Below are 15,540 nucleotides of genomic sequence, written 5' to 3'. Positions count from 1 at the left end.
TGAGCTATTTTATTGGACAGAGAGTGATTTTTTGACAAAAATCTCTAGTATAGGCTTATTAAGGTCACCTAATGCCTAAGATTTGGACATGTGCAGTGACTATTCGAGGGATTATTCCCTCAGCAACTATACAGCTTACAAGTTTAGGAATTTTCATGGCATCAGCGACTTTGATCCAGGTCTTCTTGTCACCAACGTTCTGAGCCCCTCCAAACACCTGCATGGTGTGTAGTAGTTTGGGCAGGTCCACTTCAATCCCACCTATCTGTAAGTCATGAGATGGGAGTATTAGGAATACAGACCAGCAATGTACACAGGCATGTTTCATAGCACATGTAACTTAAAATCAGCACTAATGGTGTAACCAGTACAAACTGTTATGCTGAACTTAGATTTGGCAGCAAGGCTACCAAAGAATTTGCACATTAATGCACAACTTCAGGCCTGGCCCTTACATAAAGTACTGAAATTGTGGAATTTGGTAAATTACATCAATTAATGTGCACACACAGCATGAGCGATGGTACATCCCCCATGCGACATTGTGCTTTATAACCACATCAAACTTCAGCTCAATACATGCCGTATTGAGATACCACCCCTAAAATTTTGTTTAAAGGGAGAAGAAAACTTAAAAAACTGAACATTAAGCCACAAACACTTGGTACAGTTAGCTGTACCAGCTGTAAGAAGTCGATATGTGTAGTGAACACTGAACAGTTTCCAGTGCAGTTATCAAATTTGTTGTTATTGTGGTACATGGAGGAAGCTGACATACCAGAGGAGGCTGATCAGCTCCACATTAATTGAGGCCAGGTGTTTACGGGATACACTCCATCTGTTGGACATTTGGTCCCCACCTGTAACATCAAACAAATGTGATTACAGGTAGCAGAAGGCTAAACACAGTTTAACATGGGTTAATACAGATTAGCATTGGATAAATACAGGCAGCCTTATGGTAATCACATGTAGCCTTAGGTTGATAACAGGATAAAAACGTTGTTGGCCAAAAATTACACACAGCTAGGCACACATAATTAAACATAAATGGGCACACATTAAATATGGGTGGGCACACATTAAACACAGGTAGTTCCACACACTTCCTCACCTTTTTGCATATGAAAGAGCAACTTTCAGTGCAATTATGAATTTATGACAAAACTACATTGGTTGGATTGGCCAGTGTTAAGGTTTCACAAAAATACAATTTTATCAACCAACACAGAATAATACCTTCACCATATGCCTGAATAAACACTAGCAAACATACGAAAAGGTTGAAGAATTACAGTACGCTCAAGTGGCTCATATTACACACAGGTGGGCTCATATTACATATGGGTGGGCTCATATTACATATGGGTGGGCTCATATTTCATGTGGGTGGGCTCATATTTCACATGGGTGGGCTCATATTAAACATCGGTGGGCTCATTTCATGTGGGTGGGCTCATATTTCATGGGGGTGGGCTCATATTTCACATGGGTAGGCTCATATTTCATGTGGGTGGGCTCATATTTCATGTGGGTGGGCTCATATTAAACATGGTTGGGTTGATATTATACATGCCCAGCCCATTCCATGAACTACTCTGTTGCATGTGCAGTGTCCATGTACTAGTAATGTGTTTTATGTATTGCCTCACCTGTTTTGCATTTTGTGGATGTACTGCAACTGACTGGTGAAGCGTAACTCATCATTCACCTTACACTCAGGCTGGAGATACAAAATTGCAAATTATGATTAAGACAATGTCAACATAGGTGCAAAACACAAATATTACAAAGACAACCAAATGAACGTTTATTTTGCTGGACAGTTGTTTATGGCCATACTTAAAATTTTTTTACATGTGTGGTGTTGTGGTCAGTCATATCCACATGTGTGGTGTCCTGGTCAGTTACATCCATGTGTGGTGTCGCAGTCAGTTACATCCAGGTGTGGTGTCGCGGTCAGTTACATCCACGTGTGGTGTCGCGGTCAGTTACATCCACGTGTGGTGTCATGGTCAGTTGCATCCACGTGTGGTGTCATGGTCAGTTGCATCCACGTGTGGTGTCACGGTCAGTTACATCCACGTGTGGCGTCACGGTCAGTTATATCTATGGAGGAAGAATACTCTTCTTTCATTTTGTGAAAGAACAGACTTTAAGACGAAGTCTCGCATTTTCATTTTAAAATATTAATCAGAAAATTTAGATGAGTGAACATATTTTATTTCTAAAACATTACAATGAAATGCTTATTAATACTTTGATCTCTGGAAAAGTCAAGATATAAACCTGAAAATTAAAGAAGCCATAAAACATACTTCAGCAATGTTCAGTGCTACTGCTAATTACTCATTCATAAATGTTACTCCATGCTAATAGGCATTACTACATGTAGCAAGTGGTAAAGATGGCCAACATATGTTCTGTTAGCACTACTAATTACACTGGAGGCCTTATTAAAAAGATATGAGATATCAAAAATTTGCCAGATCTACTGACAGACAGAACAACTGACAAATACAACTGCTTAGTTACAGCTGAAAATTTCAGAATGTCCAAGATTTTGAAAATTTGGGCATATGCATGCAATGTACTTCAGTACACTGGTGGGCAAGGGCTGTTTCCGATATGTGAACATCACCTAGTAACACTGAGCTCACCTTCCACGAGGCAGGGGGTACAACTCTACACATCCCATACGGCTCAGCCTGACATCGTATGGATGCTATGTACTGATGCGGGTCCAGGAACTCTTTAGCACTGGGATAGAATGTAGGTACCTCCACAATATGGCCTCCATCCTCTGGGGCTGGGAAATGTGTAGGGGTGTCAGCTTTCTCCTTAGAAGGGGTGCTACTGAGAGCTGGGGAGAGGCAAAGAAACACCAAATATGGTACACGTTTATATACAAATTATATATATATGTATTTATGACAACTGTATCATACACTTCTGGATTATATATATATATATATATATATATATATATATATATATATATATATATATATATATGACAGCTGTATCATACACTTCTGGATTATATATATATATATATATATATGACAGCTGTATCATACACTTCTGGATGGAAATGTATTAAAATAGATACCTGTTGGCCATAAGATATTCATACAACAGCTATGCCCTTCCCCTTAGAGAGGTATTGAGAAATGCAACAGGGTTTCTCAATAAATTTTGAGTGTGTTTGGACAAGAGGTTGCAAAGGGGGAGAGTGCAAGGGGGGGGGGGTATCTCGCAAAATTTTAGGAAAAAAAAGTCATAAAAATAATAGTGTAGCAGAGTACTTGGAATCAACCTTCCATATTTTTTCTGGTGCTTCATTAGCTCCGAATTTTACTGGACATGCGATACACTTTTGTTGAAAGACATTTATTTCCCTCAAAAAGCTATGCCTAGGGCCTACAGTGAACTTACTGAAATAAACCTACAAAAATACGTCTATATTATAACAGCTTGCTGAAAAATTGTAGGCCCTCATCTTTGCAGCTCAAACAAATTTTGCAACAAAATACCTTGTGAAGACGGCATGAAGATCACTGCCCTGGGTAAACAAAATGAGACTGCACATCAAAGGCCACATGTTTGCCTATGGCCTAGAGGTTAGACCATCGCAATGCATGGACTGGAAATCATCCGCTTAAATTTCGCATTAATGTTAATAGATATATACTTTGTGCAGTTTTTGCTATTGTCAACTCTCCTGTTCTGAAACCACCAAATTTTATGACAATATTGAGACACAAAAGTGGAGAATGCGAGATTATTCATGTGATTTATTTTGGCCTATCCTCTTGCAGATTTTTGCCACCAGCGCGATATTAGCAATAAAATCTTTATTTCTCATTTTTAATTTCTTATTTAAGTTCTGGACTTCAGCATCCCAATAAAAAAACCTACGGGTCAAAATTAGTAAAACCTGCGCGATATTTTATGAAAACATTGTGCGTTTTTTTGTTTATCTGGACTCTTGTATTCTTAACCTGATTGCTCAATTACCGTATTAAAAGATGCGGCTCTATATATCTATGTATATATTACAGCGAAGATATGTATATGAATGTATATAATATATATAAATCATTGTATAGAATTTAAATAAAACAGCACAAAATGTATAAGCCAATACTTCAACCATTATTATTCCTTACACATTAGAATGCCTGTATGGTAACTATTTCAAGTGTAATTCAATTTTACACAGAAGCTACGTCAAAGTGCAGGCCATGCATAATGGCCGAACGCTTGATATGAAAACTCTGGCTTATTATGAGAGGAGGTAGACAGCCAATAGTCGGCTAGCAGTTGAATATAAAATGTATCTCATTAATTAACAGTCGGTTTCCAGTTCTCTCAAATTCTATTTTCCTGACTAAACAGACTTTAAACTTATCAATGATCGTATCCCAGTCCTCATGTGACATCGTTTTTCGACTTGAAGCAACGCGCAAAAGCGCTTTGAGGCTTTTAGGTTTAAGTCGTCCTTGCAAACCAGGACTTGATGTTGTTTAGTAGGCTTATGCCCTTTCAACAGATGCCATCCCTGTTGGAATCAAGTATGAAAGCACCAGGAGGTGAAAAACAATTTGGAAATTGCATCTCCAAATCCAGCTTATGGATGTCAAATAAAAAACTTCCAGTGCGTATACTTATCCTGATCCAGTAAGGCCTCTTTCTTCGTCTGTTTTTGACTTTCCGACACCTCAGACATAGCTTCGACTCTATCTACGTGTGGTTGAACTGATATTTGGCTCTCTGGAACGGTTGAATCGTTCTGGTAGATATCATGCTTTGGTGCAGCATATTCTTCTAGCAGAGACTTTAGCTCGGTTGTACCATGCAATAACCTTTCTGATTTATTTTGTGGAAGGTTTTGGGGTATGCCAAATCTCAGAAGAACTTCAGTTGTGTCAAAGGCCTTCTGAACTTCCATCATACACCATACTCGGGACAGCCATCGAGTTGTGGATGGCATGATCAATCCATATGGCTTTTCGAGAGTGATTGAACAAAAAACGCTGCCAAAAGTCATAAGGGTTGTATCCATGAAATGTATGCCATGGTAAGTCTTCATAAGGTGAATAAATATCAGTGCCATTTGGTGACACCTACAATTAATGTATTTAGTGTACGGCGAAGCGTGTTTTAAACATTTGATGCAGTCCACCCTTGGCTCCCGACATTTCGTTTGTCCCATCTAACCCAACAAATCAGAGATTAGTGATGTTAATGCCTTTCCTTGCCAGCACCTGTTTGATTTGATCATAAAGGTATGATGCATTGATCCGTTCACAAGGAATTCCACAATAAGGTGCTCTGCTCCAGGATTTCCCCTCCACATAATTAACCATCCGCCTGAGAATTACAAGTTGTTCTGTTTGTGTCGTATACATAGCTCCATCTGCCAGCACTGTAAACGCTTCGGCCTGTCACCATTCTCCCACATCACTCTCCTCTATATATTTATCCAGTGTTAATGAAAACTTCTTCATTAATTTGGTGAGACTGATAGTTTTCACTACTGGGAATTGACAAAGTGATAACAATGTCTTCAATCAGATCGCCTAATTCAGACACAGTACTGGTGTAAGCTAAATTTTTCTGATGAGTAAACAGCATATATTCTTGAAAAGAATTTTCCTTCTGTTTTCCTCCTTTACACTTTCGCTGGCTTCCTGTGTCAGCTGGAAAACCTTACCCATTAGTTTACAGCATACTTTCATTCATGATTCGTCCCCTTTCTTTCTGTTTTTTTAATTGCAAGTTGAATGCACTTTGCACATCCAACCGTTTTTTTTTGTAAACTGAAGAATGCCCAGGGATAGAGAGGAGCTCATTTACTGAATTCACCTCTACGTACTTTGCTTACAGTAAGGATTCAGACTCGTATCTACAGGTATAGATACGATTCCTTGATTAACTGATTGATTAAGTGTTTTCACGTTGTACTTTAGATTTATTTCAGCTTTGTGATCTTTCTTTCAGTATATACACAATCTTACTCTATACCATTACAGGCCAATATATTTTAAAATGTGGACTATTTTTATAGCTTAACATAGCACTTAAACTCCTTTTTGTACCATTAAAACTAGCAAAACTGACAAATCAGTGCAAATGTCAACGTTGTTTATCTGTTCACGTATAGAAAGTAAAAAGCGCCTGATCTACACACAGACACTGTATGTAAGTCTACCCAACTTCATTTTATGTGAAGAGGTCTACTCGTATTTCTGCCCGAACACTTCGCCGAGTTTTTCCAATTATTAAGTTGGTAGGTTAATATTTAATGAAGGTTCCATATTTCAAATATATATATACATATTATTTACAGGTATTTTCACAATGCAAGAAAAAGATCCTGACAGACACTATAGATATGTCCGAGTTTCCCACGTCTGATTGATAAAGATTCAAACTCCGCAGTGTCGGAAGATGTGGAGGCCTGTGGTTCTCTATCTTGGGGTTTTGCCTATTTAAATACAATAGTTACTTCATGACAGCCCTCTAAGTCCCGCTTTCTAATTTTGCAAATATAATTTTTGTGAGAGAGGTTAGACATCCTTTAGTTATTATGCTGGAACATGCGTGACCATGAGTGATGCCCACACTTTCCGTCATAGGTTATAGGTTTTGTATTTCGTCATAGGTCAAGGACACAAAGATGCTAAAAATAGATACAGGATGACAGATTTAGGAATGGTGAATGTATACCCAGGAGTTTCGCGAATGTGCAGATAGGCTTGTTTGAGTGCTTTAACTATTTATTACTGTCAGCATATACGTAAAAGGTTTCAAATATTCGACTCTTTTGTTCACTTATTTTGTATGTCTCAGGAGGAATTTTTGATAGCTTTGTCGGGGGAATGGGTCCATTTACGGGACGGAAAACCTAGCGAAAAACCTATACACCCATATACATGCACACTTATGCTACACAGTTAAACCCAAGTGCTACGCTCATAACAATTAATTTAGTATAACGAACAACTGAAAATGATCTTGAATAGAGGTACATTGTTAAGCATATCTGAAAAGTATGCTTTCCTTGCTGACATGATTACACCACACATGAACACCTACACACACCTACGGACAGGTACATTATAAGTCAAGCCAACTCTTTACATTTGTAAGGGGGAATAACTACAAGTGGTTGGTGAGAGACCTCATAAAGATGTGTGGATAGATTGGAGTTTGACTGCGTCATGTAGACAAACTGGCGCTCTGAATTAGGGCCTGCTGAGAAATGAGAATGAGTTATTAAATCCTCATTCATTTGCCCTCGCAATATATACACTATCTCTTTGGTGGTTCACGCCAAAGACCCTGTTCAAGGCTACATTTATTTCTGTCATTAAATACCAAGTACAGGAAACCAGGGTTTTCTCAGAAAACCTCTCATCCAATTGAACTATCTATGAGTTGAAAATTACACATACCTATGAACAATAACCAGCCTTAAACCATCATATTCTGCTCACAAATTCTTGTCACTTCGTTTTTGTTTTTGAGCAGGAAAGTAACTGGCACACCCTTGCATAGAACAGGAGTTTGCTTAGCACATCTAAATTCATTCTCTCAGACATTTCATTTTGTTGGGTGTGACTTTACTATCACACCTCCAGGAACTTTATCTGAGGAGTGCATTCTGGATAGGAGTGTGATAGCTTGCCTCAAATTTCATGGCTTGGAGACAACCTTATTCCATTACTCTCTGTTGTTGCAATCTCTAGTGTAGCAATATTGTCACTGACAACTGAAAACCCTATGAATTTTGTGCAAACGCCTATTTTTTTAAAATCTATTTTCATTCAGAATAAAGTTTTGAACTGGTACTCACATCTGGGCCTGCCACGGCGTCTAGGACTTGAAGCGCTTGATTTGACATTAGAATGTCGTGATTGTTGGCTTTCAATGCTCTCCCTGACTTTAGCCGCCTTAGCCTGTCTTGCCTTCCTAGCAATTGCTGAAGACGCATCCATATTGACCTCGGCTTTTGCCTTCTTACTCTGCTGCTTCTTCCTCTTAATGTTGGACAGTTTCTTAGATGCTGCCATTTTGGCAAGGGATGCAGCCACAATTTTGCGTCGACTTTCTGATCTCTTGTCGCGACCTTTTTTCATCAGTGAAGTCTTCTTGCTGTGCTTGAGAACCTCCAGATCATCAACACTATCCAGGTCATCATCCACATCTTCTGCATAGTTCTTTGACAGAGTTGCTCGTCTTTTTTTCCTCACATTGGTTGCTCCCTTTTCCTTAAGTCTTGTGACTTTCCTGCCAGAAGGACCGGTCTCCTTGGTTTTTGTTTTTGATGCCACGTTCTTTTTATCCCTGACTTTCTTAACCGATGACAGTTTCTTCGCTGGCTTGACAGTTGGTTTTATTGGTATTTCTTGCTTTGGTTGATCTTTGCCCTTTATTATTTTTGATTTCTGTTTGACAGGTTGGGGAGGTTTGGGAATGATAGACAGCTTTCCCCGTCGACTTGTTGTGGTATCTTTGGAATCCCTAGACTGAACAGAACTGTCACTATCATCAATATAGAACTTAGGCATGGAGCCAATAGGCAGAGACTGAGGTGTGATTCGTTTTTTAGATGGAGTCGCAGATGCTCGGACAGGTTTCGAGGAGACTGCATCGCTGGGTTTGAAATCAGACCCTGATTTCTTGCCACTACCCTGGAAAAACACAAACAAACAGATGTTTATACATTTATTTGATTGGTGTTTTATGCACTGTGTTAAATATTTATAGGAGAGTTGCATAAATCAAAATTTATGTTCATAAAAATGAATGTGTTTCTCCAACAGCAAACAATACTTATGCTTATTTTTTTCAAACTTTAAACTTAATGAGAAAGAAACCTAGATGTATGAGATGTGCATGGCGACTTTTTTTTTTTAATCTGCCAATTTGAAAGCAATTTATCAATAACTCAATTTTTTATGATGGGATCATCATAATCAATGGTTTCTTCTGAGATCTGAGTTCATTCACTAAGGCTTCTCATTAAAAAGATATGAACAGGTATGTTACAATCTAAACCTGTTTTCCCTCTGAGCATGCCAGAACGTACCAGTCCTACACCACTGTGTTAATGTGAGAAGTGAGTATTACAGCTATATTACACAAATCAAATACATGTATTACATCAAGGAGGTCAGTTAGAGGTTACATCACAGAGGTCAGTCAGGGGTTATATCACAAAGGTCAGTCAGAGGTTATAAAATACAGATCAGAGGTTACATGATGCAAATCTGGGGTTGCAATCCCATACGCCATGCAGTGAGGCATGCGCAGGTAGTATTAAAATCAGGTGTTACAATTGGGTATTTCAATCATAAACTGATGCAGTATCAGCTGAAGTTGATAATTTTTCTGGCAGGCAAGCTACTTTGCTAACTGAATTGCATTTTGTTGCAAATCAGTTACATGCACTTGTACACAATTTATGGAAAGACAAGCATTTTGCTTTTGTACATAAAGCAACTTTCACTCCCAAAGCTCATAATTTCAGCAGTGAACATACCTGACCAGAAATACTGATACACTGCAAATGCTCCATCTTCAAGTTTATAGACTACATGTAGTATAACTCACAACACATCGTAAATGTACATCAGAAAGCATTCATGCTGCAAAGGGTTAGACTGTCAATGTTTCAACTTGTTACTATCTATGGGTGGGGATACCTCTAAAGGTTGAACTGACACACAAACTGGGGGTAGGGGATAGAGAGTAGTGCCTCTGCCTGGGGGGTTCATGACAGCTGCCTCCTTAATATCCAGGTTTGACTCCATCACTGGACATTTGTCATTCAATGAACATTTGTGCTGTGTTGAACATTTGTCCTTCCCCTCTAGATCCTGAAAAAAAGATGTACTCCCCATCAAGGAATGTACATCATGATCTTTCCCATCTTCCTGTTCTTCCCACTGGTTGGACATGGTGGGATCTCTTTCAGTTCTACGTGTAGATCTGTCCAGCATTGGTGAGACAGCTTTGGGGCTGCCCTTTGTTTCACTGTACACCGGATCGGACACATTCACTTCCACCTCAGACAACAACAAGGCTTGTGACTTGAAGTGATCATTTGGGACTAATAAATGTGCCTCAGACTTGCCTGGCAGTCCTTTATCAAGAAGATCTGAACGGTACTTTTCAAAAAGGTTCATCATTGCTTCGTTCGCTTCAAACAAGTCATTTGAAAGATTTAGACGAAGTTCTGGAAATGTGAGGTCATCTGCAAGTGACGGGCCCTTAGATTCTGCCCAACTCTTATCTGCTGAAGAGTTTCCTTTACAAGGGAGACTACCCACACAAACTGAAAGCTGGGTCTGGGGGACTTCAGGGTCTAACTGAGTTTTGGCTGGATAACCCTGACTGCTGAAATCTAGACATTTCAGTACATTATATGGAGGAGAGGGAAGAGGAACACAGGTGGCATGTGCTACAGGTTTCTCACAAGAAAATACTGAATAATATAGCTCATGTTTAGTAAGGCCTGGTTCATTCACAACATCTGGATCAAGGGGGACTTTAAAACAAGGAGATGTGGCAATCCCTTTTGGGGTACAAGGTTTACCAATACAATTTAAACCTGGGACAGGAAGACAATTTGTGGTATCATTATTATGACATCGTGCTATTTGAGGAGCACCAGTGCTGCAGGTAGTGGGTGGGTGTGGTATTGTCACAGTATCACTGGTGAAAGGGAGTGTTAGTGTAGAGCTATAACAGATATCTTGCTCATGCCGCGGAGATAAGCTACCATGATATTCACACCAATCTACACTACTGAGATCACACGGACAGGGGTCACAGGGATGACCAAGATCTACAAAACACGCTTGAGTTCTCACTGATTTGGATGGAGAGCGCTGGTGTCGGAGCAGAGCACGCTCGCTTCGCGGGGACATCTTGTTGGGCTTAGTTAGAAAGACCTTGCTGCGTCTGAGTAGGTCTTTGGCAGGAACTTTGTTGGCTTTCTTGGCCACACTGGGCCTGATGCTGGCCAGGCCTCTAGCAGTCTCTGGGGTGCTGGCAGAGGCCCGTGCAGCCTTTCTTGTAGGGGTGTGCTGGTTCTTCATTATTAAGTTCTACAAAGATAATTTCAACAAAGTCTAAAACAAACAAGAAAACAAGAGAATTATCAGAATCACCTGATACAAGACCCAAAGCCAATGTAAAGAAATCTTAAACAAAAAGGATCAAAACTTTGCCATCCAAATCACACAAACACTTTTTCACATGCAAGATCAAGGTTTCAAATATGAAATTTATGGGAGACACCATTCAGCGAGTGGGGAATCGCCACTTGGGCAGAACTTTTCAGGTGTGCCTAAATCTTAAGAGTTGGTTTCACATACATATGACAGAAAACAGCTGACGTGAACTGTGATCCAGAACAATGAACACTACGGAAATATGACTGGTCAAGAGGTGAGACATGGCCGTCTAAATTACAGCTCTCACATCCACCATGTTTTCAGCATTGTTCAAAAACTGCAAGAGCTATCAACCCCAAAACTCCCACCATCACTTCTTCTAGCGACAATGCCTTTTCCACTTATATGCACTAAAAAGGACCTGAAATTTTGCCCAAAAACCACATCAGTTGAGGAAAATAAATGTCAAACTATATTTTTGGTGGTGATACTCACGTGTTTCAATTATGGCATCACAATATTTTTCAAACAAATCTAAACTTGTTTGACTAAGCCCAACAGAACACTCAAATTAAAATCATTTGCACTAAATACTGTATTTCACCTAAATTTTGGTATGTACAAAGGTCTTAAAATTATACTTCTGATGTCAAGACTTAATTTTTCTTTGATAAAACATTAATCCAGCTTCACAGAAAACTCTTAAGTGGCCTTATAGGGTGGTTGAGTCAATCAGGGTCAAGAAAACATGAGCTGTGATCCAGAACAATGAACAACAAGTGTAAAAAAGCTAAACTTCACTTGAAATACAATACATGCAAACTAGCTTAAATAAGCCTATATGAATACAGATAGGACAATGAACGATGACAACCACAGGTGAAAGATGACTCACGGCTAGTTCCGGGACTTCATCCCTCATGTCACTGTCACTGGAGCTGGACAGGTCTGGAGTGCTCTCCCTTGTCTCACCGCTATCACTGCGCACCCCATGGCCTGGGGTGTTAGGGCGGCTGGACTCCCCTGCTTGATGTTCATCACGAGAGTACCCGAAGAAGTCTAGATGTGGTGGCAACACAGAGCTACCTGGAAACAGAAATAATCAAGAGTGACTGATTGATTGATTGGTTTTTGGTATAAATACTGTAAAACATTTTATGTGTATAATAGGGGCCAGTAAATTCAGTGAGAAAACCAACTGTCCATTTTCAAGTTACTGCCTAACATTTCCACAAATGGCTAAGATATCCACAAATCAAGTTTTGTGTGTATGTCACATCACGAGAAGATATATTGTGATCTCCAACAATACTTTAACCATTTTTTTATATCTATTTGATGTTTTCCCTGACAACAACTGCAAGCAGAACTACAATCACTATTATTCATTCAATACCAACTCTTTTCTTGCAAGAGGAGAGGCAGGACAATTTCTAAAATACTGTGTCGTAGGCTGTGATATTGAACCAACCTTCTTGCTTGAATGGGCAAAACTAAAACAAATATTAAACTGACATAGAGGTCTTATTGTAAATGCTTTCATTTGCTGGCTAACTACATGGATGTAAGAAAGGTAAATGGCTTACCACGCAGACAAAGGAAAGTGAGGAAGTCTTCTGTTTTGGCACGCTTGGAGAACAGCTTTACAGGTGTGCTGTGAACCTTCACAGGGGTGGTGCTGGGGGTAGATGGCTGGGAGTGACCCTGTGCAAACTTTCGTTGAGCATGCACAGTTGTCCTGCCAATCACATAAGCAGATTGTGATGTCAGAGCAGAAATTATTGATATGCATGCAACACTTTGCCATTTTTACATGATGGGTATCAGGTTTATTCATTTGCATATCTGATTGCTCTTAAATGTAGTATGCAAGATTTTATCAGTTATCTGATGGCAACCAGTTTCATGGGTGCACATGAGCACCCAATACCCCGAAGGCAGAGTACACCACCGACCTACATGTACATGTAAAAGTAACTGACAGACATTTCTATGTCTGATGTACACATGTGAACTTTGTATTGGCAGAGGACAAGTGGTCTTTAACACCGGTAATGTTATCCTAATGGCCCACAGAAATCTGTCGTCCACTTGTTGTCATCAAGGCAGCAAGAGTTATGATAGCAACCTTGGAATCTATGCGTGATAATCCTTGGAAGTTGTGGTAAGTGAGCTACATCTTGCTCCACACACCTCAACTACTTGACAAAAATTCTTGAAGACGGCGTAACACACCAATCAAATAATACAAAAACGTCTTCTGAGGATTATGGTTGAAGGAAACAGCCCTGAGTACACTGTCCTTTAGTCACCTAAGAAAACCCCCGATGCAAAGCCACAGCCAAGCCATTAAAAGCTGGATTTGAACATACGACTTCCATCCACAGGTAAAGTAGAGCTGCCACAACCTGCCCATGCTCACTTTTTGGATTCGTGTGTACTGGAGCTGGTACCAGACTCCTGACTACTCTCATCCTGGTTGAACCTGCCCACGGTGCTGGGTTTGCGGACAGGGGCCCCCATCAAGCCGCGCGTGACCCGGCCATGGTGCTGGTGGTGGTGGTGAGTCATCAGTTTGGTGCTGGGGGAAACACCCTCTTCTTCCTCTTGCCCACGTGACAAGCGTTTGCTCTCTTGGAGTGAGGCATACAGCGCTCTCTTCAGGTCAGTCTCTTCTCGCCATGACAACCCCGTGGACTCGTCCTGGTAATTAACAATTGGTCTCACAGCTAATTTGTTTATTTGATAGTACTCAAGAACTTTCTACCTATATGCATACACTGATGATCAGATTTATGAGGTGAGGCGTAAACCATCTAACAGTGAGAGTGGAGATATGCCCACATCTGCAGTCTATAGTTGAGTTTGAAAAATACAAACATCTTGATCGATTGGCCAAGACCTAGCTCCTTTTTCAAAGCTTAATAAATCAGAAGTGTTCTACTCACAAATCAGTGGATACACAAAAATGTATGTCTTTGTTATTAGTTTGACAACATTGTAACTTATAAACAAACATGTAACTTATTACATATAAACAAACAAATCTTTCACATTTAATTGTTTAATTACAAGTATAGTACTATTATTGTCATTTGTAACTTGTAGTTTCTTATAATAAGATCAAGTTTAGGGCCTAGTTTTTACATGTAGGGCCAGAAATTCATAAGCTAGCTTACATGAAGGCGGTGTGGCTATATAGTGAATGTCCTGATTGTTTTGAAGCCTGGAAAAAATCTTTACCAGCTCAAAACATCAAAGTGCTTTACCTCTACCGGAAAACTGGCTGGCAAAAGTTGATGCATAACCCATAATTTGGTGTGTATTGGTTTTCGTGAATTGACTAGTTCTTCACTATGTGGGAATGTGTATAATCAACACTACAAAAACACGTAGTCGTGCATCTGTATGACTATACATGCTCCCCTACATACCCCATGCATTTTGGCATGTGTTCGAGACAAATTCAGTCTTATCATGGTTCATTGTTGACTGGACCCCTTACCACATTCTTGGTCACGATCAGCCGCTTTGGTCGCTTTGCCTGCACATCTTCCTCCTTCTTCCCCTTGCTGTGCCACGCTGTACTTTGGCTAGAATTCTTACGTTTGTTTGTCATTGTTGTGATAACAGTAGGCCTACTGAGCAGTACTAATTTGGAAAAAAAAAAAAAAAAAAGAATTACCCTCCATTTTAAACCTTGGGAAACTGTTAAAACATTTACACAGTACAAAACTGGTGTGAAATAAAAAAACGTAAGTCAGGTGCTGGACAAGAATACGTTATTAGAAATGTGGTGAACTGCTTAAACAGAGGCTAAACTTCAATGTCGACGAAGCGAAGAAGTCAGAAGGGTTGACTACTTTATCAGTGAGCGAGCACAATCAACTTTGTTTTGCAATGATAACAAGTAAGTTGCAATTAAATTTTGACCTTACTCTATGTCAGAATTATCCAATGAGAGAAATACTTGCAGAGAAACGTTTAAAAGTCCACCCAAACGTAACCCTTGGTGGTGTCTTTGTTCCTTAAGTCTTCCCGTCTGTCTGTTGGACTATCAACATTCTCCATGTGCGATCCGCACTCGTACCTTGCGGCTTATAAGGCGTGCGAAGAGGCGTAGCACCATGGTAGGGCCGTTCTCCTGGTGGATGCACTTCCGTTCCCCTCGTGGATGTAGGCTGACGAGTACTGTTGTCCACGCTAGGACTGCTCCACACAGAGACTGCTCAACGCTGGCACTGGTTGTCGCCAACATCAAATCAAAATACCCTTAAATTACGCTTTTTTTTTCTTTTTTCTTATATAATAACTCTAGCGCTGTGCTGTGCCGTTTTTCGTGTATTTA

General features: G+C 39.9%; 1 protein-coding gene across 1 annotated transcript in view; it reads right to left on the bottom strand.

Moving 5' to 3' along the window:
• The window catches only part of LOC135475065 (protein Jumonji-like), a 33,680-nt gene extending 18,441 nt beyond the window's left edge, over nucleotides 1-15,239 (bottom strand). Inside the window, exons 1-11 of the mRNA XM_064754808.1 lie at nucleotides 15,131-15,239; nucleotides 14,698-14,843; nucleotides 13,615-13,895; nucleotides 12,779-12,930; nucleotides 12,088-12,278; nucleotides 10,887-11,123; nucleotides 7,865-8,702; nucleotides 2,661-2,863; nucleotides 1,653-1,723; nucleotides 760-838; nucleotides 133-265 (exon numbers count right to left, since the gene is read on the bottom strand). Of these exons, the coding sequence (XP_064610878.1) occupies nucleotides 133-265; nucleotides 760-838; nucleotides 1,653-1,723; nucleotides 2,661-2,863; nucleotides 7,865-8,702; nucleotides 10,887-11,123; nucleotides 12,088-12,278; nucleotides 12,779-12,930; nucleotides 13,615-13,895; nucleotides 14,698-14,811 (2,299 nt within the window). The 5' untranslated portion in view covers nucleotides 14,812-14,843; nucleotides 15,131-15,239. The remainder of the gene's footprint in view (nucleotides 1-132; nucleotides 266-759; nucleotides 839-1,652; nucleotides 1,724-2,660; nucleotides 2,864-7,864; nucleotides 8,703-10,886; nucleotides 11,124-12,087; nucleotides 12,279-12,778; nucleotides 12,931-13,614; nucleotides 13,896-14,697; nucleotides 14,844-15,130) is intronic.
• Between the last annotated feature and the right edge of the window lie 301 nt (nucleotides 15,240-15,540).

The sequence above is a fragment of the Liolophura sinensis genome, chromosome 9 (assembly GCF_032854445.1).
Source record: "Liolophura sinensis isolate JHLJ2023 chromosome 9, CUHK_Ljap_v2, whole genome shotgun sequence".
NCBI lineage: Eukaryota > Metazoa > Mollusca > Polyplacophora > Chitonida > Chitonidae > Liolophura > Liolophura sinensis.
The sequence above is the reverse complement of the archived record's forward strand: the minus strand, read 5'-3'. Positions and strand labels throughout refer to the sequence as shown.